Here is a 24,689-nt window from a genome sequence, read left to right on the forward strand (position 1 = left end):
TGTTGCCGTACTGCGGCTCTGCCAGCGCCAGCTGCTGCTCGGCTGTTTCCTCGCCGTATTTCGCTGCGTTCATGTAGAAGTAAACATGTCTGTAATGGGAGGTGGTACGAGGGGCTTCTACTTCAACACAGTGCTGTCGCTGGCCCGCTCTTTGGCTGCCCACCGTCCCGCACCAGTGGAAAAGGTGAGAAGGCAGAAACCCGAGTGAGACCCATTTGTTGTAAACAGCTAACGTTAGTAACGAAAAGCAACAGGGTTGTTCAGGGTGTAGCTCCGTTTCCGCACAGGCTGTGGCTTTTGATCACTGACGTGACAGCCAAGCTAACATTTGACAGGTGTGTGTGTGTGTGTGTGTGTGTGTGTGTGTGTGTATCTTTGTAGATATCATCATGACCTGAGCTTCTCGACAGTGTTTTTTTTTTTTCTCCAGTGACAGGAGAAAGTGGCGTCTCTGCTTTTTAAGTTACCGCATCAGAGTAGTCAGGCTTGATCAGCACTGCAGTCAAACAGGTTTATACAGAGAACATCAGCATTAGAGAGACATTTACTAACCTGTTGCAATGATGACCGGGTTTAAAGTACTATTGAAATTAGGTGGAATAAAATAAAATAAAGTTATCAACATACCGTCACTTATTATTGATCCAGTATTGATTATGCAGTGTTCACATTCAGTGGTTTCTGGTGGTTTAACTAGTTTCGTGACTTTGTTTCACTACTCTTTGTCATAAATATTGTACTACTAATAATATCATTGTAGGATCATTATGTTGGATTACAACATAATAGCTCATGGGTCCCGCCTTGATGGCAACACACAGTGCTATTTATTGATCCTCAGGATCAAAATAGACAGATAACATAGGAACAGAATGAAGACTAGTGCAAAAATATCTCTGTATTAAACCACAAGTGTCCAAACTAACTGACAACTGTACAGTAGTATATAAATACAATGAAAAACTAAATAAATAAACGTATGTGCTGCACCAATTGTGCAGCTACACTTGATTAGAATAATTTATCTCTTTGTGGTCTTTCAGGTCCAGAAGCTACAATGGATGTGTCCACAGGAGGTTCGTGGTATCTTCACTTTAGATGTGCGTCGCAGAGATGCTGTTATTGCTTTGGCCGTGTTTCTGGTGGAATCTGGCTTACAGGTGGGTTCTGGTCTTTTAACACAGTGGGTGCATTTTATCACCAATTTAACATGAACTGTTAAACTGCTGTCTGTCGCAGCAGTTAATAGATAATTTGGTGGATTTAAGATGTAGACATTACACAGTTTGGTTTGTTTTTTGCATAGGGATGATTTGGGATGATATATCTATTAGTATTATTACATTAGCACTATTACTCATCATGGTTACCACCCTGTATATCCACATAATTATTCCTGTAATCTGACTGAGCTGGCAATTAGACATGTAAGCCTTTAACCTAATCACACTGCGGGAACGTGTAGAAAGCCTCTGTGCTGTCTGATTATTTAAAGATGGTAGCATCACTTCTCAGTGTGAAAGCAATTTTTACTAGATTTTCTGTGACTTAGATTTGTTTCTGTATCACAATTAGCAACACCTAATATTTAGCATTTATCGGTGCTGGTTACAGGAGGCAAACAAAAGCACTGCTCTGTGTTAACAAGTACAATTGTTTGTGGTGTGTAATGATTTGCTTTATTCTGGCAGCACAAAGACATGCTTGTTTCTTACTTGCTGAGCCTATTAAGAGGGCTGCCACGGGTCCAATGGATCGAAGAGAGCTTGGGAAAGAAAGGAAAGGGTAAGAACAATCCTCTTACCGTGAGGCCTTTTGTTTTACAATGGCCTCTATTTACTTGCTCTAATGGTACATTAAGTGATATGTGTAGTCATTCCTATTTATTGTTAATGTTATCTCCACTTCCCAGTTATTAGGAGAAAATTTATTTTGGTCAGATATGGCTTTGTGACTATGTACCGCAAATGTATTCGTCCTTCTAGTCAGTCCTCTGTTGTACAGTATTATATGTTTAGTTACCTTGTCATTTTTGATTTGTCCTGATGTCATTCTTTTATTTATGTGTACATATTTATTTATTTATCTTCCTTTTCTGCGCTTTAGAATTTCTTCCAGTTGCAGAAAACTTCAGCTTCTGTTTAGTGACTCTTTTGTCAGATGTGGCTCAGAGGGATCCAGACTCCCGACAAGAGGTGAGGCTGGTGATAATATATATATATATATATATATATATATATATATATATATATATATATATATATATATATATATATGTATCTGTGGCTAGAGTGCCTTGCATTGAAGTTAGTGTTTTTGCTGTTTCCCCTTTAGATCATGAACACTATCATGGAAGTTATGCAAGCACTACAGGACATGTGCCAAACACCTGATAATCACGACAAAGGTATATACACACAAGCAAACTCACACAAAAATTTGTTCTTCAAAATGAAAAAACAAACGAACGATGTACTCTCTTCTCGGCAGTGTACCTGTGTAGGCATATTGTTCCCAGCCTGCTCGGCATGACTCGAGCATTTGGCCGCTACAGCAACACAGATGAGGCCCTGTTGTCCAAGTTGTTCCCCAAAGATTCGCCCCAGGCCCGTCGTGTCACAGAGGAAACAGAGGGAGTGCGACGCAGATCCTTCAATGACTTTCGTTCTATTCTTCCATCCTCACTTCTCACAGTTTGTCAGAGTGACACTCTGCGAAGACGCACTGGGACCAACCTGGATTCCTCTGCACAAGTGTGTGGAAGTTGCGATTGAGCTGGTTGATTTCAAGAAATGTTTTGTGTGTTCAGGACACATTTATTATTTAACTTTTATACTGTTACTGTATTTGTATTTATGTAAATAGTTGTTGATGACTTTATTTTTTTGATAGGTGGTTAAAGAAATGTACTTTAATGTGCTGTCTCATAGGTTTGTACGGACACTGGAGGCCACTCACCCTGCTCTCCTACAACCCCTGGACCACATTACTTTGAAGGTAAAAACTGAAGAACCACACGCTGTCCTGCTGGTTATTCAGGATCATACTGGTGGTTTAGTCAACTTGTTGTTAAACTGACATCTGATTGTGATATTTCAGCTCCAGTTTCAATTGATGTCAACACAAAATCATATTTCACAAAACATTAATCAGTTGTTTGTCTCAGAATGGAAAATTCACTTAAGTCACTAATCTGTACTGGTGAATAGGAATCCATCAGAAGAAATTCATTATACAGATGTATATTAATTTCCTGATTGAGAGCAAAGTATATTGCAACAACAGCAGCATTCGGAAGAATCTGTGATATATTTTTATAATGTCCTTGTCCTCCCTTTCATTTCAGCTGCATATCTCCCAGACAGCAGCACAGTAGACCCTGACTACTATTTCGCCACAGTCAGCTCCAGTTTCTCAATGTCTCCTTTATTCATGGATGCAGGAGAGCACGAGGTGGAAGTGACTGTTGATTTGCTCAGACAGCTCCTTGTCATGGTACAGAAACCTTCTCAGATTAGTTTACCAAGACACTGCTTCTGTAGTCTCCCTTGCTGTATATTGCAGCTTTATTGTTGATTGTGCATTTTTCAAATTACAGGTGAAGAAGTTTGTTTCTGAGTCTTTTTTGAAAACTCTGGATGCCACTATGACGGAAGTTATAGAGGTAACTGTATAACCATTGTATGTACAAACAAATTGTAAAGTAATATTTATGCTCTTATCATTTAAATAATCTTTTCTGTTACTGTCTTTTCTCTTTGTTAAGACTAACCCTGGAATCAACGTCTATTACAAAACCTTCAGTGACCCTCTCTATGTGTGCGTGTTCAAAATGCTGCGGGACACACTGTACTACATGAAAGGTAAGGCATCCTAGTTAGTACCTTACCTATTGTAGTGCATATAAATAAACTGTTTTGTTAAAGTTTTCTACTCTATTACTTATACTCTTCTTTGTGTTCCTCAGCGTTGCAGCCAGCATTTGTTCGGGAAGTGCACGACTTTGTACTTGAACAGTTCAGCAGCAGTCAATCAGAGCTGCAGCGGGTACTTCATGACACGGGTGGGTTGCCGGGTGAACAGAGCCCCCTCAAGCTTCGTTGCCAAGCCAACGCTGCCTGTGTGGACCTCATGGTGTGGGCTGTCAAAGATGAGCAAGGTAATCAATCATAGCCAACAGTGAGTAGAGCACGGTGATCACATGTCAGAATCAGAGGGATACTGGATGCGTTTGTTTGTATTGGTTATGCAACGTTTCCTTGCTGTGTTTTGTCAGGAGCTGAGAATTTGTGCACCAAACTCTCAGAGAAGCTTCAGTCAAAAACCTCTAGCAAAGTCATCATTGCTCATATGCCACTGCTCATCTGTTGCCTGCAGGTATAATAGTTACAGAAAGTACTAGATCATATAAACATGAAGCCGACAAAGAGCTATGTCATCATTTCTATTATTACACTAATTTGATTGTCATTTCCACTTTTTTAGGGCCTGGGCCGTCTGTGTGAGAGGTTTCCAGTAGTTGCTCACTCTGCCACAACGTCTCTCAGGGATTTCCTGGTGGTTCCCTCTCCTGTTCTTATAAAACTCTACAAGTATCACAGCCAGTACAGCACAGGTACAGATAAACTGTTAGATAAACTTAGCTCTGGACTGACTAGTAGTCTCATATTTATAAGCATGCTTGATTTTTGTTCCGAAACATATCGTGGCTCATAATACAGATATCGTTCTTCAGGTTATTTTGTAAACTAGTGATGATTGAAATAAAGAGTTTAAATTGCTGCATAGAAAAAGTGTTGACAATTGAAAGGGATTTTCGTTTAAACTGACAATGGATTTTGAAATAATTTTGAAATGTAATATTTAACTGATCAAATTAAGTATTTCAGCACATAAACAAAAAACATGCATGTGACAATGGGACATTTACAAAAATTATTTACAATACATCCAGAAGGAGCTTAACAATGATTTGCTCCAACAGTAAATAGCAAAAGAGCTCTGTGGCTGATGATACGGTGACTGGTATACATCAGTGACAGTGTCATTGTCACAGACAGCTCTGACGATCTGAACAAATTGTTCATTGACAAGCAGCAGCAGATACAGACAATTAGAGATGCAATTCGGGTTACTGATTTTCCTGTGTTGTCCTCCACACAGCGCTGCTTTTTCATAGATCAACTGTTTAGTTTTTAAATTATAAAACATAACACGCTCTTCAGATTCTACGTCATGTTGCCCTTTTCTTTTTTGTACAGGACCTGTAATCTCTTAAATTATAATGGAATGATATTAAAATGAATAGTTTTGCGCTGTCTTTGTGTTAATGTTTATATCTTTGGGATGTTATCACTCTTCTTTAAGGCACTGGAGAAATTAGGATAAATGTGACCAATGAACATTCTCAGTCCACCTTCAACGTCTTGTCAAACAGGAAAGACCAGCCATCCATGTACGAACAGCTCAGAGACATTTCCATTGACAACATCTGCAGGTCAGACACAAACACATCACAGAACTGTGTAGAAAATATTTTAATGGATTTTTAATATTCAATTTTAAATCTGTGTGCGTGTTTCTTGTCTTTCAGATGTCTGAAAGCTGGTCTGACGATGGACCATGTGATAGTTGAGGCCTTTCTGGCCAGTCTGTCCAACCGTCTTTACATTTCACAGGAGAATGACAAGTGAGCAACATTTTAATTTTGGGAAAAAAGCTGCTTTGTGCTTTGTTGTCGCCTGGAATATTTTCAAGGCATTGACACTAATAAGCAGCCAGTCTAAAAATACAGTTTGTCTTTCTGCCAGGGATGCCCATTTAATCCCAGATCACACCATACGAGCACTGGGCCACATTGCAGTGGCTTTGAGAGACACTCCCAAAGTCATGGAGCACATCCTACAAATCCTTCAACAGAAGTTCTGCCAGCCTCCATCACAGCTGGATGTACTCATCATTGACCAGCTTGGCTGCATGGTCATCACAGGAAATGTAAATACAAAATCACAGTAATTCTCCTTTATTAGATGTATTTATGGCTGAAAGGGATATTAGGAAGTACCTAAATTAGAAGGGGGAAGTATGAAAAAAGATAAAAATATGTATAGTGGGAGAAGGAATGCAGATTTATTTGATTGATATGTGATTATCTGTGATTGTTCAAACATCTGTGATATTAGAGTGAGCTTTTACTTTTACTGAACACAAGTAACCCTGTTTCCTTAATCCTGAGGGACTGACATGCTGTAATTACTGGCTACTGTTTACTTGCTCATTATACTGTCCATTAATAATATGTTCCAGTTTTCCATTTGATGCACTATTGCACTGTAATGGGGTGAATCTGACATCTAGGACACCTAGTGTTAAAGACCACAATTAACAGGACTAGAAATGGATCTGACCTTATGTAGCAGATACAGATCACTTACAAATGTGGTTTGCTCAAGCCAGATATCGATGTTTCGCACTTACTTATCATAACATGTATAGAAGCAACATTTTTTATTAGTGACTGCAGAGTCTTACTGCTTGTTACATCTTGTTACTCTCTATCTGTCCTGCAGCAATACATCTATCAGGAGGTGTGGAACCTGTTCCAGCAGATCAGTGTGAAGGCCAGTTCGGTGGTTTATTCAGCTACCAAAGACTACAGAGATCATGGCTACAGGTCAGCATTTGCTCTTAACCTATTCGTATTCCCAGAATTACCCATTGCAGAAGGGAGCAATGACTTAACTGGGACGAGCTTAATAATTGCTGCTCTTTCTCAGTAAAGTGGAGTAAGAATGAAATGTACAGTCTTGTTAGTGTTGTCAACATTTGGAGTAACTGTGATTGTTCTCTCCATCTGTGCTCTGTTTCTATCCAAGGCACTGCTCTCTAGCAGTGATCAATGCTCTGGCCAACATTGCCGCCAACCTGCAGGGGGAGCAGCTGGTGGATGAACTAATGGTGAACCTTTTGGAACTGTTTGTTCAACTTGGCCTGGAAGGAAAGCGAGCCAGTGAGAGGGCCTCAGACAAGGGACCAGCGCTGAAAGTACGTAGGCAGAAGCAACTGAGCACAATAGGAAATTGAAAAACATCCATGTTGATAAATTTGTAATGGCTCTTTATCCTCTGTAGGCATCAAGTAGTGCTGGTAATCTTGGAGTCCTTATTCCAGTGATTGCTGTGGTGAGTGCTACATATAACACCTGTCTAAAGTGTCTCCCAGTAAGAGACGATTCACATTTATTTTTTGTAATATTGTGTGTGAGATAGACCAAATAGAGCATGCCCAAATACTGTACTCGAGGGGTTGAGTTAGAGATGAATCCAAGCTGTTAGTTAGCTTTTAACTCTGTGAACAAATATTTACTCTGTGAGCTGCAGCAGGAACGTCTGTGTCACCAGTTCATGTTTTTTTTTTTTTGCATTTTTACAGTCTAGTTTTTCTTAAAAGATACATTTTAAGTCAATGTTATATAAATTATGAATTTAAGGTAACATTTTTCTTCATTAAAGAATTCCCCCCATAGAAAGTAATGTTGTAAGGAGTTAAAGTTTTATTTGCAGAATATTGTATGTATCTGTAGTTTTTCTGCAGCTATTACAGTAGGAGGGTAATGACAGTTATCCAGTGTCATTTTTTTTAAAACACCCTTCTCCATCAAGCTTCTTGCAAAGAATAAAACATTAACAGTCAGATAACAGGCCTTTATTGAGGCACTTAGGTAGACTCAGCAGTTCGAGCAATATGAAGGAGAAGTTTAAACAGTCTGGCTACACACTTAAAGACTCATTATTTGATGTCACATTTACATACTGTAATGATAGACTATTATAAAAATATCAGGTATTAAAATCAGTAATGCTTCTGAGGTTAATTAAAACCAAGTTGGAAGTTGGAACAAACATAAATCTGTAGTAGTTTAGGTGTCTAGCAGGACTTTTCTTTGAAGTTTAGCTCTGTGATGGGTTGACCACTCGGCCCATGAACACGAGGCAGTCTGTGCGGTGCTCGTAGATGAGGAAGAGGAAAGGATGGTCCACAGTGAAACGGATCTGAGATGATAGGGGCATGAAGCCCACCTGGGTCAGAGCAGCAGCTTCTGTCCCCTCTTCATTCACAGTGATGGTTCCTTGGTGCTTCAGCTGCAGAGAGAAATGAGAAAGTGTCCATTATTTTGAAGTAATTAGTAGCTATTATTAATTGAAGGTGCCTTTTCTGTAGAATCATGGCTGAATTGATGTTACTCACCCAGTTCATAGCAACCTTTTCAGAGGTCATTGCACTGAAATCTCCACTGTCCTGAAACAAGTTAGTGAGGCCCATCTCCTTCAAATTTCCAATCAAGTCATAGTTCTGCTCCAGTTTAAAGCGAGGTAACACAACCTCACGAGTCCTGAAGAAAGGCACAGTTTCTTTTTTAAAACTGCACTATATCTCTATGTCTGCACATTTTCAGGATTCTTCCCTTAAGCTAATAAGTATACATTCTACCACTGGAAAATTATCATTTACAGTGTTACTATTTCAGCTATTGATTCATGTTGGGAGAACGCTGCTGACCTGTTTGTCATGTTTTTGAGCCACTTGTTGACAACGGTGGGGGAGATGTCCTGCTCCAAAGTCCTCATACCAGTGATCTTCCTAGGCAAGGCAATGAGCATGCTGATGTTTCCTCTGTATGGGAGCTGAAAATAATTAAAAAAAGATTGCATAATTGCTGCACAAGTCACTTAACGTTTTTGTGGATCAGTGCGCATGTTTTTCCTGCTGAAAAGCTTGCCACTCTGCAGGGACCTAGTCAAAATTTTGAATGATTGTGAGACCACCAACCTGTAGGATGTCACACTCCAGTTCGTGGTCGGCAGCAGCCAAGTAGTTCCCCTTGTTGGTCATCATTGGTACACGCACACTTGTCTTTTCGTTAACTCTGAAGTTGCGATAGTGAGTCATTTCTTTGGGGAACTTTTGTTCCCATGTACCTGTTTGTACAAATAAATAAGGTCACAGAGTCACATGTTTACTTTGGTATTCAAACCAAACCAGCCAAGCAAAGCAGACAGGTGTGATGTGATTTTACTTTTGCTGAATTTATTTGGAAGTAGGTGGAGAACTGTGTGCTATTAATTTCACTGACCTTTGAAATACAGATAGTTGAGTAGCATCAGCACCATATTTGGGTCCACACTCTTGAGAGGTTCCCTGATCAACCCTTTGGTGAGCTTTTGGATGCGACGGTTAGCTTTGTCAAGAAAGGCGGGGTCCCTGAAGTCCACCGACTGCGGTTCTGCAAAGTAATAAGCCTTTGTCTCTGCACGGAAACCATCTTTTACAGAGATGTCCTTCTTTACGTAGACGTCGTTTACAGAGCGTAACGTGTAACCAAAGTTCCTCCTGAAGAGCCTGTGCGTCAGCTTCCTGAAGAGCTTGTGAACTGTTGTGTTGTCGTAGTGATGGCTGGTATTGACAAAATCAGCGAATCCCAGAACTTTGTAGATCTGATCATGGGTTCCTAGTCCTGCCCCTAAAGACATCATCCCCATAGCAATGGAGATCCCCGCAGGTGCTACCAGGATGTTGTCACTCTGGTTTACATGGTTACGAAGACTTCGATAGAGATTAAAACCAAAGCGTGCATTGATGATGTTGAGGCGTTCAAGGCGGGACCGACCCTGGAACAGCTGTAGGAGTCTGGCACGACGAATCTTTGGGTCAGAGGGCTCAGCAAAGATGTCAATGTCTGGGGCTGGTGTGGCAATCTCATCGATTGCATCCCCTTCTCTGAAAAACATGATAATTTAGTCATCCAACCATTGAATATCACTCTGAGTTTGTTTTGGTATTTAGTTTGGTTTTACACTTTACTTAGCCCATTAAAGTGTGCACATGTGTTCTATACTGTATATAGGAAGTATACACTAAGTAGTGTACTAAGTACACTAAGATACACACGTCAGATATCACCAACTTTACATTTAAAGTTTGTTTCTCAACATTAGATTTTTGATATGATCTGCAAGTTAAGATAAAACCTTTAAAACCTACATGTAGTCATCGCTGCCTGCAGCTATGATCTTATCAAAATCAATATAATCTTCATCCTCAAAACCATCAAAAACTAGGTCGTTAGTGACAGTGTTTTCTTTGTGAAACTCCAAGGGAAGGGCCTGTATGTCCACTGCCCCATCTGGTTCAAAGCCTCTTGGGTCTGGTTTAGGATCAGCAAAGTGAGAGCTGATGTCTTTGATCCCAGCCAGGGAGGGACTGACCAGCAGACAGACCACAGAGAGGACTGTGATCACCCACATGGCTGGGAATGGACAGAGAGAACGGACACATAGTTTGGCTTCATTAATGATCTGATCAACATGTAGTAAATTAGCTTGAAGTACTGGCTAACATGAAAAAGATTTTAAATGTAAATAGCAGTCATAGTCTGTAAAACGTCCTACCGTTACTGTGTGCTGGTGGGAAGTTCTGTGTTGCTTCTGTTTGCTTCTGTGAGCAAAGAATAGAATACAAAACTGAACTTTGATGTGAGCTCCTCCTGAACAAATAGACTAGATCAAACAAACCAAAAAGTGCTGTGATTGACTAAAATCTTTAACTCTTCACAATTCAGCTTATCTGTTAGGAATAGTTCATATTAATAAGCTTTTACAAGGCGGAGTTCTGGTAAGAGATGTTTTGCAGTTGTTTCTTTAGACGTCTTATTATGTCTTTATTTTATCAGTGTGTAGATTGTTTGTGGGAAGGACTTTATCTTTCCTTTCACCCGCTTTTTTCACCCTTGTCCATATTTTTTTTAACTCACAGTTGACCAGACGACTTCCGCCAATCAAAGAGGCCAAGCCTCGTCTCCAGAAACTGTTCAGGGACTTCTGGTTGTACTCTGTTGTGATGGGTTTTGCTGTGGAAGGATCAGGTGAGCAAGGCGTGCACTGATTTCAGTAAGCTACATGTTTAGCAGAAACATATAAATTATTTTTTTCCCAAGAGGATCGAGGAAGTATGTCATAATCATTTAACATAAATTGAGTGGGAGTTGGTATTTAAAGGAATATTTACTTGATTTTATTTTGTTTTATTGGCCAACAACTTTCCCAAATCACAGGATCTCTTGCATGTTAAGGGTTGATGTTTTGAAACTCTGCTGTGACGTGTGTGATGTTTCAAAAGACTGCACGAACACACTGTTCACTGCATTCATACACAGGTCATACATCTGATTCTCAGAGTCAGAAACGATGGCATAATGTGATGAAGTAATTATTAAGATCTGTTTCACACAATTGGGTAATAGACTTATATAATTTTTTTTTAATTTAAATTTAAAATTAGAGACTTTACATTAGACTCGTCACAGTTACATAGATCGCTAAATTTTCTTATGTATGATTTGTCTAATTAGGGCTTTGGCCAGAGGAGTGGTACGAGGGTGTGTGCGAGATTGCCACCAAGTCTCCTCTTCTCACCTTCCCCAGTGGAGAACCTCTTCGCTCTGAACTGCAGTACAACTCCGCGCTGAAAAATGACACAGTAACACCGGTACAGTCTAGACATTTTTCCCACATTAAGATTGACTTATTAGAATTAAAAATTCTAATAGTATCAGTATCAGTCTTTTGATTGCAAACGTCTCTCCTCCAGGCTGAGTTGAGTGAGCTGCGAGCAACCATCAGCAATCTCCTCGACCCATCTCCTGAAGGATCTGCCCTCATTAACAAGCTAGACTTTGCCATGTCCACATACCTGCTCTCAGTCTACAGATTAGAATACATGAGGTTCGCTCCATTTCATTCATCCTGCTGAGATTTCTTATCGTTTTTTCTTAATATAGTGAGATCACATCGTACTTTGACTTGCACTCTTTCAGGATGCTGCGATCCAATGATCCAGACAGGTTCCAAGTTATGTTTCGATATTTTGAAGACAAAGCCATTCAGAAAGACAAATCTGGTGAGAGTTTTTTTGTTCATCTCCGGCTTTGATTTCCTTAAATCGGTGTAATTCATTTTCTTAAATTAACTTTTTTTTTATCTTTGCAGGCATGATGCAATGCATCATTTGTGTTGCTGACAAGGTGTTTGACGTTTTCCTGCAGATGATGGCTGAGAAGGTAGTTAGCATGATTTCTGTTAATATTTTGAACAATAGCAAGCAATATGTTAAGTGTCTAGGTATTTTATTGATAATGCAATTGATTCTTTATTACCAGTGAATACAAATCAGAGTCTATGTCTCATGTTTTTAGCCAAAGACCAAAGAGCATGAGGAGGAATTGGAGCGACATGCACAGTTCTTGCTGATCAACTTTAATCACACCCACAAGAGGATCCGCAGAGTGGCAGACAAATACCTCTCTGGTTTGGCCGAGACGTGAGTAGCAATCACTCAATTACATTTTCCGTCTTCATTTTTTCACACCACTTTCAAAATCTAGTTGCTGTATTCGTTTGCCCTAACCAGATTCCCACATCTGCTTTGGAGCGGCCGCGTGCTGAAGACCATGTTAGATATTCTGCAGACGCTCTCGCTGTCACTGAGTGCTGTAAGTTTCAGGGGAAGGCTGGTTTAACACAGTGCCAGGTTGCTGGTTTGATTCCCCATAATGAAAAAGAACATCAACATCAAAGCAAATGAAGTAATGCAGATGATCTCTGTAGTTAACATCGATATTTCTTCTCTGTTTATTCAGGACATTCACAAGGATCAACCATACTATGACATCCCAGACACTCCCTACAGGATCACTGTTCCTGACACATACGAAGCTCGAGAGGTGAGTTTAGACTTTTACACTACTGACCACAAGAGGGCAGCATAGTATTGGTTTTAAACATGGCAGTAAACCTTTGTGACATTGACAACAATTAAAGATAAATTGAAATGTGTAGCACATGGCTACATTTGGGCTTTTATAGTATATAATTTAATACAAATGTAAGTGTTACAGGGTTAATTGAAGTTAAAATATATCCTTACTTCCTCATCTCATCTTAGAGCATTGTAAAGGACTTTGCTGCTCGCTGTGGAGAGATCCTGAAAGAGGCAATGAAATGGGCTCCTTCTGTCACAAAGTCCCATCTACAGGTCAGTCTCTTTCGCTTTAGCTAACACAGTTTTAATCCAGCTGCTGCATTTTATTATAGCTAGTGTTTCCTCTTAATTAAAAAAAACTAACAAATGTAGATTGTACTGAAAATGTATTTACAAAAGTCAGTGAGTATGTTTTTTAAAGTTGAAATATTCTAGTTTTAGCAACACTATATTGGCTACAATATTCTGAAGATCTCTACAAAGGTCATTGTGAAGTGTAAAGTGTAATGTTTTAAAAGGAAACCATTGTATATTTTCTCTTTATTCAGCATTTTTGTCAGCAATTGTCTTCTCTGTTTTTTATTTTCTCCATATTTTCCTATCTGACTGTTCATATTTGTTTCTGAATGTCATGTATGATGCAGGAATACCTGAACAAGCATCAGAACTGGGTGTCAGGACTGTCCCAGCACACTGGCCTTGCCATGGCCACAGAGAGCATACTGCACTTTGCAGGGTACAACAGACAGAGCACTACCCTAGGCGTGAGTCACAAACACACACACACGAGCATCCGTGCAGGCTTGCACACACACTCTTTCGAATCACCACAGTTATTGTCTGTTATTCCAGGATGTCTCAGACATGCAGCACTTTTGTAGCATACTGCATTGGGAACTAAAATTATGCACCTAGCATTGTCCTCACAGATGTGTTTAGTGGAAGCTTAATAACATTTGTCCAGTATTAATTGCTTTTTTAACTGAGCAAATGTGTCATTTTGTTGTTTTGTCTTTTTTTTTTTTTTTAACACTGAAGTGTTAAGTGTGTTGTCTTCATTGTGCACATACGTGTTTTATTGTACTGTCCTGTAGCGCTGTAAACCTTGTGACCAGTTGTTTACAGTGCTGTATGTCCATGTGTGCATGCTCAGTAGTCCATGTGTCATTTTTTTGCTTGCTATGCATTTCCTATGTGCACTTGGGCCTGCATTCTGCTATATCTGTCTTTTTATTTGCTTCATTTGTTGTATTTTGTCTTTATTAAACTGCACCGAACTACCTACGTGGTTGCTTGGCTGGTTTACGGATTTGCTGATTACCTGGTTACTTACCTGCAATGGACGGGTGGGTTGGTTGTCCATTTGGCTAACTGGTTATGCTGGTGCTGTCCTCCACCATGTGGCCAACCATAGGCTGCTTTCTCTCAGGTTGGTCTGAACATTAAATACAGAGACACAGGGCTAAGGCATTACGCCGTCAAGATATCCAGAAGTGTTTCAGTACAGCCACTTACTTTCCTAGCTTGTGATTGTGTCACCTTAACTGGCCCCCGAAACTGTTTTTACTAGACCACTCAGCTGACGGAGAGACCAGCATGTGTGAAGAAGGACTACTCCAACTTCATGGCCTCACTCAACTTGCGAAACCGCTACACAGGAGAGGTGAGTCTTAATGTTCTAAATATAAAAATGATATGACTTTCGTAGGCTTTCTGCTTCCAGCATCATTCCTGACTGTCTGTTTATATGGTGTCAAGGTGGCTGGTATGATCCAGTTCTCAGAGGCAACTCACAGCCAGTCAGACCTCAGCAGGCTGATGATTCATCAGATGACCAGCGCTTTAGACAGAAAAGATCCAGAGGCCTTCACCCAGTCTATGTTCAAAACGGCAGCCCTGCTTATTACCACTAAAAGTAAACAGCTCTTCCTCATTTGATTTTGTGTATTGGTTCTATTTCTGCAACAGTGACTTATAGCACAAGTTTTTTTCATTTAGACTGCGATCCTCTCCTTCTGCACCATCTGTGTTGGTCTCCTCTGAAGATGTTTACAGAACATGGCATGGAAACTGCTATTGCCTGCTGGGAATGGCTCCTGGCTGCACACAACGGGGTGGAAGTGCCAGTATGTTTCCTTATCACTTCTCATAAAACCATATTTGTCAAATGAAAAAATGTATCATGGTTAAAAAAGACTTATTGACTAATGGATTAGTTCTTCTCTTTTCCGTCTGTATAGTTCATGCGCGAGATGGCAGGAGCTTGGCAGATGACAGTAGAGCTGAAGATGGGTCTGTTTTCCGAAGCTAAGGAAGAGGCCGGTCCTCTGGCTGTCTCAGAGGAGAGTCAACCTGCACCCTGTGCACCTGATGTCATTCCTCACTTCCTCTGGATAGAGGTCAGTGTCGCTGAGACATAAACTGCTCATATTTGAGCTTTTGTTCTTACTGTTTTACTACTGTATAAAACATTGGTATTCAGAAACCATGTAACTTGTGAGCAGATGGTTTGGTTACATCCACGCCTACACTAACAGGATACAGAATATTCAGATGTAAAACAAATATCTTTAGTGCAAAGTTGAAGTAGACTTATTAGTCTAAGAGTAAAGCTTTGAAAATGTTATCTCTTAGTTTCTTCTTTCTGTTCTCCTTCCAGTTTTTGGTGCAGAGATTTGAGATAGCGAAATACAGCAGTGCTGACCAGGTGGAGATTTTTACCACCATTTTGCAGAGATCTCTTTGTCTGAGTGTTGGAGGATCCAAAAGCAGCCTGAACCGACATGTTGCTGCCATTGGACCAAGATTCAGGTTTCATGTCTCATCATTCCAACATCTATGGATCATCAATCATAATCTCATAGAATGAATTCTGAATGCTGTTGTGTCTTCACTTTATTTCAGACTGTTGACTTTGGGTCTGACTCTTCTTCATGCTGATGTTGTGACAAATGCCACCATCAGAAATGTGCTTCGAGAGAAGATCTACTCCACAGCTTTTGACTACTTCAGGTAGAAAAAAAATTAAATCAGTTTCATCGATTAAAAAAAAAAGGAAAACTGCATTTCAGTGTGAACAGCCTTTTTTTTCTATTTCTGTCTTTGTGTAGCGTCGCTCCCAAATTTCCCACTCAGACGGATAAGAGGCTCAGAGAAGACATCAGCATAATGATAAAGTTCTACGCCAGTCTGCAATCTGACAAGAAGTATCTGACTGCCAATCAGCTGGTTCCCCCAGGTACAGCAGAGAGAAAACTTTCAATAATAACAACTAAATGTGAACTGTATTGTTCATTCTTCAGAATTATAATTATTAACTGTCTGAATTCCTCTGTGATCTGCACCAACAGAATCAACTCAGATACACACATTTGTAATCTGCAGTTTTATATAAGTATATAAACTGATATATATTTATCACTAAAAACTGAAAGCCCTGTCACCCAAATTATTATCATTTCCTAAATTAGGTTGGTGTGTGTGTGTCTTTGTTTTTTAAATGTTCAATTTGTTGGATAGATTAATTATATTTTACTTTGTGTAGATCCACAAGACATGTCAGTGAACAGCCTGTCTGTAGTGGCGGTCACAGACAGCCGGAGCAGTCTTGATGCAGCGGTGGGTCAGAGGCAGCAGGTGGCTCAGGGATGGATCAACACGTACCCTCTGTCATCTGGGATGTCGACCCTATCAAAGAAATCAGGTGAAGTACTTACAGGAGATATAAATTTCTACGCACTTTGTGTACAAAGTGGACCTTCCTATTTACAGACATAGATATTTATTTTAAAATATTTGTATGATTGCTGATGATCCTGAACTGTTCCAGGACTGTCTAAAAAAAGCAACAGAGGCTCCCAGCTGCACAAGTACTACATGAAACGCAGGACTCTGCTACTGGCTTTACTGGTATTTACCATTTCTTAACAATTAATGATAATGAAAAACAAAAAAAAAAAACCTCATGGTCACCTCATGGGTCACATTCTCTGTGTGTCTCTCTCTAGGCCAGTGAGATTGAGCGGCTGACAATATGGTACAACCCGTTATCCACTCAGGAGCTTGCTATCTCCACTGATCTGTCTGTTGAGACCAGCATTGCTAACTGGAGGTCCAAATACATCAGTCTAACGGAAAAACAGTGGAAGGACAATGTGAACCTGGCTTGGAGTATAGCACCTTACCTTGCCCTGCAGCTGCCTGCCAGGTACTCAGAGAGACAATACACATTACTTGATATCAATATAAAACCTCTTTTGTAATAGATTTGGGAAATTTGGCTTAACTTCATAAACAGAATCACAAACAATCTAGTAAGTGAAGATGGTGAGTCACACTCTCCAGCTCAAAAGTTTCAGATTTGCTTGATTGCCAAAAGATTTAGTACTTGATATACAATATGTGTTTGCCAACAAGTGGCTCATATACAGATAATGGCTTAGTATTGGAGTGTAATATAGAGTAAGTCATCTTGTTGATTGAACACCAGCTTGCACACGTCATACTTCAAACACACATACCTGCAAGCTATAGCATTTGTTTATTCAGTTTTGTGTTTGTTTTTCAGATTTAAAAACACAGAGGCTATTGTCTCTGAGGTTACTCGTCTGGTGCGAATGGATCCGGCTGCTGTGTGTGATGTGCCCGAAGCAGTTAAGGTCTGGTACTCTGGCTTGAAACTAAAAACTTTGCTTTTGGCTTAATGTTTCAGAACTTTTATTCTGAAACATTTAGAGCAGGTCATTATAAAAGTAGAGGGTAGACTTTTGAGGTTCTCACGACTGCAAAAAAGAAAAGTTAAACAGGAGGACAAAGTTTTTTATTTTACTTATTGTTTTGTTCTATTGTCACATGAGAAATCATGGTGTTATTGAAGTAACCTCTCTCCCTTACGATTCCTCTAGTCTTTCTCATTTAGTTCTGCCTGACTGAACTCTTAATGAGAGTTGTCTCTGTCTAGAGAAGCAGTGCCGGCAGAGCAAGGCTTTCCCCAAAGGCAGATGATGTTTCTTGACATCTCAGTGCTGTTTATTAGTGACTGTAGTAACTAATAAACACAGTTCCTCTAGAGGCTAGTTAACACACCATCAGGCTTGGGGTCATAATCCTGTATCAGATATACTCAGTAAAATATATCCAACAAATGATGAAAATATTTGTTTTTCATAATTCTCAGATTATCTTCCTCCCTTCTCTGTTCTTCTTCAGTTCCTGGTGACGTGGCACACTATTGATGCTGACTCTCCTGAACTGAGTCATATCCTGTGCTGGGCGCCAGCAGATCCCCCGACTGGCTTATCCTATTTCTCCTCCATGTACCCTCCTCACCCACTCACAGCACAGTACGGGGTCAAAGTGCTCCGCTCCTTCCCTCCTGTATGCTCATTTTTACCATCTACAGATACACAATTGACTGTTGTCATTTTTGTTGGAATTCTTCTTGTAACTGTGATAAAACATTTTCTCAAGTAGCATTTAGTATCACATCAAATAGTTAATTGTAGTAATGTGTTCAGCAGCCAGTAGTTTACATAAATATGGTGTATATATAATATATGTTTCACTTGAATACAAAGACACTGTTATGGCATTTTGTTTATATCTTTCTACACTTTTTCTAGGATGCCATTCTGTTCTACATCCCTCAAATTGTCCAGGCACTTCGTTATGACAAGGTAAAATGTCAGATTTTTTTAAGTCAGCAAATCCATTGTAGCCCTGTAAGATTAAATAACAACAATGTTCTTTATCTTCTTTAACTTATCATCACACCTCGGTGTAGATGGGTTATGTGAGAGAGTACATCCTGTGGGCCGCTCAGAAGTCTCAGCTGCTGGCTCACCAGTTCATCTGGAACATGAAGACCAACATATATCTGGATGAGGAGGGAAACCAAAAAGACCGTAAGACATCTCTGTTTGAATGTCTCACTGGCTCAGAACATAACATGAGCATATACATGTATTAAACTATCTCTGTTTGCAGCTGACATTGGTGAACTGCTGGAACAGATGGTGGAGGAGATCACCGGCTCTCTGTCTGGCCCAGCCAAAGACTTTTACCAGAGAGAGTTTGACTTCTTCAACAAGATAACCAATGTGTCAGCCATTATCAAGTATGAACACATTTTTCTTTTTGTATGTGTGTGTGTGTGTATGTTTTGAGATACTGGATTTGTGATTTTCATGAGCTTCAAGCTGTAATACCTGAGTTTATTTCACTTTCACTGCATGTAATTAATCTGAAATATACGAGTTTAACTTTGTAAATTCAAATATGTCATGATATATTAATTTCTTTAGGTGCACGTTAACTGTACTTGCACAGTATCCAGTATATGTATCTTTTCCAAAGATGCCACAACTTTCCAGCCTTTCAAGTAGCATTTGTCTTTTGTCCATCTTCAGTCAGTCTGAAGAGAGTTTGAAACAAGCACGCAAGGCAAGCAAGGTGAGAATAGGAACTGTTTTGGGTGCTTGTTTTAAAAAGCCAAGACACGTAAAACCTTTCTCCATCCGTTTTGCAGATAACACTTATTCTAGTTTGAATTTTTTTCTTTTTTTAAATTCTGTATCTCTTGAGTTTTCATCTAAGTTTTTATGTAATGTAGTCGAACACTGACAGGTACATTGTGAAACATAGAAAAATGTCTCTAATGCACTGAACTTTGCTCAAGGCCTCAAAGTAGCAACAAAGTTTAACTTCTGTGTTATTTGGTTATCTCACATGCTAAGTGGCACTCCTCTCTAGGTGATGTTTAAGGTGTTTATGAAGTGATAACAGGTTTTCTCCTGAGCCTAGATGCTTTGTTCCTTTCTCTGCCTTGCCAAAATTCCCTTGTTGTTCATTTATACGGCCACTGGTTGGTGTACTGTCTCTCTGGTTAATGCACCAGTCTGGAAGACGCTGTACGCTGTTTTTAGCTGATGAGTAGTTTACTGACAGGTCCCATTACTGCTGGCTCTTACTGAGTGTTTTGTCAGATCACTAGAGGCTGACAAAATTCCCCTCTGCTCTCATTATAGCACTATTTGTAATGAGTGATTCCACTCTATACCCCAGTGAGTCCCCTCTGTGAATAACAGCAGAGTCTGTCTGTCACTTGTGGTCTGGAGTCATTCAGTGAGATGCCCATGCATGTTATCCTCAGTAAAGTTTAAAGAGGTGTGGAAACTCTGTTCAAGTTGTTTTTGTCTGTCATCATCAGACCCTTTCCTAAAGGGGAGGAGAGGAAGAGGGCCTGTCTGGAAGCCATGTCACAGATTAAAGTCCAACCTGGCTGTTATCTTCCCAGCAACCCTGAGGCCATAGTTTTGGATATAGACTACAAGTCTGGGACCCCCATGCAGAGGTGGGCCTCGAAACCAGCTTCAGTCACTCTATTAAGAATTCACAATGAAATGTGAAAAGCTTCACTGAACTTTGTCAAAGGCCCATTTCTGTCCTTTGTGTCTTTATTTAGTGCTGCTAAAGCTCCTTATCTGGCCAAGTTCAAAGTTAGGAGATGTGGAGTCATTGAGCTGGAAAAAGAAGGTACGGTCATACCCAACGTAGGATTTATTCTAAGATTTTGCAGACATGTGACGTGTCATGACACCTTCACTACAGGTTTACAGTCTCGCTCAGACTCTGTGGATGAAGCGAAGAATGAAGAGGAGGCCAAGAGAATCTGCTGGCAGGCAGCCATCTTTAAAGTGGGAGACGATTGTCGACAGGTCTCTGATTCACACATCTCACCTTTTATTACTTACCACTCTGCTATGTTGAATTCATTTCATGACATCTTAGTTTAGCTTAGTTTAATTATTATATGTAGAATTTATTTTATTTACCATTCACGATAGTCTTTTGTGTTCTCAGGACATGCTGGCTCTTCAGATCATCAGCCTGTTTAAGAACATCTTCCAGCTGGTCGGCCTGGATCTCTATGTGTTTCCTTACAGGGTGGTGGCCACAGCCCCTGGAGTAAGTTTCTCACACGTTTAATGTTCAAAATAAATTTTTGACTAAGACGATGAAATGGCAAAATGAAACCACTTCTCATGATTCCCGTCACTTGACGCTCCACTACAGTGCGGTGTAATTGAGTGCATCCCAGACTGCAAGTCTCGTGACCAGCTGGGCCGTCAGACAGATTTCGGCATGTACGACTATTTCAGGAACCAGTATGGAGATGAATCCACACTTGCTTTCCAGAAGGTAAGTCTCACAATCATGAACAGGCATTTCCAGTCCTCTGTAGTTTACCCCTGTAAACTGTAATATTTCTCATTATTCTCTTATTTTACTGTATTTACTAATATTCCTTCCAATACTTCTCTTTTTAGGCACGGTACAACTTCATCCGCAGTATGGCAGCTTACAGCTTGCTGCTCTTCCTGCTGCAGATAAAAGACAGACACAATGGCAACATCATGCTGGACAGCCAAGGCCACCTCATCCACATCGGTGTGTGCAGTATTGTGTGCATTTATTAAAGGGTGTACTCGTGGCTGTGATGTGAATTTAGGCCTGTGCCAGACTTAATAATGTGTAGCCCAAATCACAGAAATGGTTTAATATGTCTAGCAACTTATTACTGCATAGAAGGGAACAGAAAAACTAACAAGCTTTGGAAAATGGTTGGTCTTTTCTTGTTAAGTCTGTTATGAGAAAATATTAGTAGATTGTTCCAGCATCAGTTCTTAGCTAACGTGTTTGTGTTTCCAGACTTTGGCTTCATGTTTGAAAGTTCTCCTGGAGGGAACCTCGGCTGGGAGCCAGACATCAAGCTAACCGACGAGATGGTGATGATCATGGGTGGAAAGATGGAGGCGACACCCTTCAAGTGGTTCATGGAGATGTGTGTGAGGGGATACTTGGCCGTCAGGTGAGCACGTAGACATGAACAATTGTTCACGAAACAGTAAAGATGACTAACATGTTGACATTACGACCTTTGGTTAATCAGGCCATACATGGATGGAGTGGTTTCCTTAGTTACCCTCATGCTGGATACTGGCCTCCCGTGCTTCAGAGGACAGACGATTAAATTATTAAAGTGAGTCAGATGATATGAATTTGTCTGCATGAGTGTGTTCGTGCGAATAAGCGGTTTAAATGGGATCTTTTACTACCTTTAGGCAGCGGTTCAACCCTGGTTTGAGCGAGAAAGATGCAGCTGCCTTCATCATCAAAGTCATACAGAACTGCTTCCTCAGCAACAGGTCAGCACAGTGTACATATTCGTCTTTATTCATTTACATATGTCACATACAATTTACATTTGTTGTGTTATTGTACCTTTTTGTCTCACAGGAGTAGAACCTACGACATGATCCAGTACTACCAAAACCAGATCCCGTACTAAACGTTTGTGCCTAAGTATGTGCATATATTGACTGGTACACTCTGTGTGTGTGTGTATGTGCGTACGTGTGTGTGTGAATGTCATTATGTGTGTATGTGAGTGTGATTTTGCATGTTTGCCTTGGTTAACGTTTGCCATTAAAAGATTGTCGCTCACTATTTTTGCTGATTGTTGGATGTTGTCCTTTGTGTTTGTTTTGCCTTTTTTCCCCCTCTCAAACCACATTTTCTTTATATTAATACATTCCCATATTTATTATTTTGAATTGAATGTTGTTATTAAATAATAATATACTGTTGCACTAGCATCTTGACGTTTGTGCACTTAAAGGAAAGTCTCTTGGTAATCTGCACGTCCAGTAAATACTTTATCAGAGTTTGTGCCAATTTTAAATAGTTTATAATGTGGATTTGTGAATGTGGATTCTTAAAGCTGTAAATTTAGACAGATTGTGAAATGTAATCGGATACTTGAAGTAGCTGAAGAAGAAGGTTTCAGTTCTGACCAATGTGGCCTATTCTGTTATCTTGTGCTTGACGGTACTACTGTGTTTATGTTTTTAATGGAGCTTCGCTCTGTTCTATGGTACTTGTCCTGCATTTAACGGTGAGGCCCGACTGTATAGACTCTCTCTCTATTTTTATTTTTATTTTTTTCAGTTACTACTAAAATTATTGAGAAATGATGCACACAAGTTCTGGAAAACACTGGGACTAAGTTTTGTAAATTCAGCATTGCCAAAGGGGGAGGGAAGATAATGAACGTAAATTTGTGTTGTTTGTGAATAACGGAAAGACACAGCAGAAGTTTGGGCAGTTGCATGAAGTTAGGTGTTAACTACCATGTAGCTCGTGTCCAATGTAGCTTTTGGTGAAAGTTATTTTAGTAATCCAAAGTGCTGTGCCACATGTCTGTATGGTTAAGCTTAATGCTTTATGTAATGTTACTGATTGTAAAGCCTTTGCCTCTCTTTGTATATTTATACCCATGACCCATTCTCTGTCTCCTTTTCTATCTTCATGCCTTTTGAATGGGAATGCATAAGATATTGAATCAAATAAAGATCTATTAACTTTAAGATGCTGTCTCTTATTCTCAATGTCAGTGGTTCAAAAATGTTCTTTAGTTATATTCAGCTAAATAAGCTACAGTATGGGCTGCTGTAGATGATGCCATTAAGTATTGCAGTGTCCTGCACTAGCGATGGGTGCTAGAGACAAATCTGTTGAGTTGTTTGTAGTAGAACTGTGGTCCAACCACCTGTAGCTGGCTATTAACATCATTACTACTACTGGTAAAGTAAATTATATGTTTAACCGGTAGCTGGGTTTATGATTTAGATTGAATTTTACTGTGAAATGTATTTAAAAATATGTTGATTGAGAAGTAGAGAAGGTATATATCATTTGTTCATGTCCTTTGTTGACAGACTAGTAAAAGTACAGAATAACATTTGAGTGTAATGTGGGCCACTAAAAAGTTCATAATTAGTAAGAAGTGGTCACGTTTTTATTCACTCAGTGATCTGAGATGCATACTTCACAACAGCAACAATACCCCCTACTTGTAATATACTCCATGTATAGTTTGTGTTGTATATGGTACGAATGTGTTGTTCTTTAGTACCTACATGTTGTATTTGTTTAACATCCATCAGAGGGCAGCAGATAACAACATATTTTCGAAGGTACCACTAGTGTGAAACCAAATCAGCTACCACCGCCTCATGTTTTGAGGATACGGTTTTTGAAAATACTACAGTAATTACTTTAAACATGCCTCAAAAAAATCCTTTCAGATAATGATTTTCTGGTCTGGTGTGGGCCTTAAGCATCTACAGATTCAGTAAGTGATTGTGCTTGTGATGAATTTGTCTTCTGACAGGCGGGCTGACGTGTGTTTGCCTGTATCTACTGCTGTGAAGCATTGACCTGAGACACAATAGTGTGAAGCACTCTACGCTGCAAAACAGGTTATGGTAAATACACTGATGGTGTAAAAATACTGAAACACAGCCCAGCACCAAAGGTTTTACCAATGGCAGACTTGGTTTCACTTCAGTCTCATAGCAGCACCCGGCAGCATTGCACGTTACTGTATGTTCTTCATATAACATAAAGTATGTGTGTGTTGATGGGATATGGGGGGTGGGGGGACTGTTGGTCTCTTTCCTCAGGGCTCTGCTGAGGAAAACCGCAAACATCCCATGAGTCAGAGCTGGGGAGAGTGAGTGGAAGTAGCGCTAGATATCCCAAGACAGCTTATTTTTAGTTCTCTTGGCTGAAGTATCAGCAGTTTTGATTATAAATCCTACGACTGTAATTGAAGAAAAATTGTGCTGATGTTTTTTTATGTCCTGATACACTTACTGGTTAATATTTTATGACATACAGATGTCCAGAGGGGAAACACCTTGATGTATTTTTGATGAAATCAAGGCTACTCCCTGTGGTCCTGAAGATATAATCTCTGTAGCTTCACACACAGTTTCAAATCCACAGACAAGAAGTGACTCATGTAACTT

At 39.8% G+C, this 24,689-nt stretch overlaps 2 protein-coding genes across 3 annotated transcripts; one reads left to right on the plus strand and one right to left on the minus strand.

Annotated features, from left to right (window-relative positions):
• pi4kab (phosphatidylinositol 4-kinase, catalytic, alpha b) lies at nt 1-23,243 on the plus strand. 2 transcript variants are annotated; one of them, XM_026342723.1, is made up of 55 exons: nt 1-184; nt 1,044-1,160; nt 1,692-1,785; nt 2,107-2,195; nt 2,335-2,407; nt 2,491-2,753; nt 2,931-2,997; nt 3,347-3,495; nt 3,599-3,664; nt 3,767-3,863; nt 3,968-4,159; nt 4,277-4,377; nt 4,486-4,615; nt 5,368-5,497; nt 5,594-5,689; nt 5,811-5,994; nt 6,570-6,673; nt 6,876-7,044; nt 7,131-7,181; nt 10,813-10,921; nt 11,408-11,544; nt 11,647-11,780; nt 11,873-11,955; nt 12,045-12,115; nt 12,251-12,375; nt 12,466-12,547; nt 12,695-12,778; nt 13,000-13,089; nt 13,461-13,580; nt 14,231-14,245; nt 14,387-14,479; nt 14,575-14,731; nt 14,815-14,942; nt 15,057-15,215; nt 15,476-15,627; nt 15,721-15,828; nt 15,927-16,054; nt 16,361-16,519; nt 16,646-16,725; nt 16,824-17,023; nt 17,384-17,474; nt 18,025-18,192; nt 18,438-18,491; nt 18,599-18,719; nt 18,802-18,931; nt 20,024-20,167; nt 20,279-20,349; nt 20,425-20,531; nt 20,677-20,781; nt 20,890-21,015; nt 21,144-21,264; nt 21,526-21,685; nt 21,767-21,856; nt 21,939-22,022; nt 22,114-23,243. In XM_026342723.1, the coding sequence occupies exons 1-55, from the start codon at nt 86-88 to the stop codon at nt 22,163-22,165; spliced, it is 6,309 nt and encodes a 2,102-aa protein (XP_026198508.1). In that variant the 5' UTR covers nt 1-85; the 3' UTR covers nt 22,166-23,243. The 2 variants fall into 2 exon arrangements, with proteins under 2 accessions (XP_026198508.1, XP_026198509.1); XM_026342724.1 differs by lacking the exon at nt 14,231-14,245.
• Nucleotides 7,688-10,529, minus strand: serpind1 (serpin peptidase inhibitor, clade D (heparin cofactor), member 1). The gene is made up of 7 exons (XM_026342725.1): nt 10,449-10,529; nt 10,042-10,306; nt 9,134-9,777; nt 8,830-8,978; nt 8,560-8,684; nt 8,248-8,392; nt 7,688-8,141 (listed from the first exon to the last, which is right to left on the minus strand). Exons 2-7 carry the CDS (start codon nt 10,302-10,304, stop codon nt 7,950-7,952), a joined length of 1,518 nt encoding a protein of 505 aa, XP_026198510.1. The 5' UTR covers nt 10,305-10,306; nt 10,449-10,529; the 3' UTR covers nt 7,688-7,949.
• Nucleotides 23,244-24,689: the final 1,446 nt, after the last annotated feature.

Source organism: Anabas testudineus, chromosome 9 (genome assembly GCF_900324465.2).
Source record: "Anabas testudineus chromosome 9, fAnaTes1.2, whole genome shotgun sequence".
NCBI classification, from domain to species: Eukaryota; Metazoa; Chordata; class Actinopteri; order Anabantiformes; family Anabantidae; genus Anabas; species Anabas testudineus.

Bases quoted from the DNA above. Each gene is read 5' to 3' on its own strand.
- serpind1 (XM_026342725.1), bottom strand. From the start codon at position 10,304: ATGTGGGTGATCACAGTCCTCTCTGTGGTCTGTCTGCTGGTCAGTCCC. The intron at 8,979-9,133 runs GTCAGTGAAATT...TTGTACAAACAG, and splicing joins CAACTATCTGTATTTCAAAG to GTACATGGGAACAAAAGTTC. The intron at 8,685-8,829 runs GTTGGTGGTCTC...AATTATTTTCAG, and splicing joins TGGAGTGTGACATCCTACAG to CTCCCATACAGAGGAAACAT.
- pi4kab (XM_026342723.1), top strand. From the start codon at position 86: ATGTCTGTAATGGGAGGTGGTACGAGGGGCTTCTACTTCAACACAGTG. The intron at 185-1,043 runs GTGAGAAGGCAG...GTGGTCTTTCAG, and splicing joins GTCCCGCACCAGTGGAAAAG to GTCCAGAAGCTACAATGGAT. The intron at 20,350-20,424 runs GTACGGTCATAC...CCTTCACTACAG, and splicing joins CATTGAGCTGGAAAAAGAAG to GTTTACAGTCTCGCTCAGAC.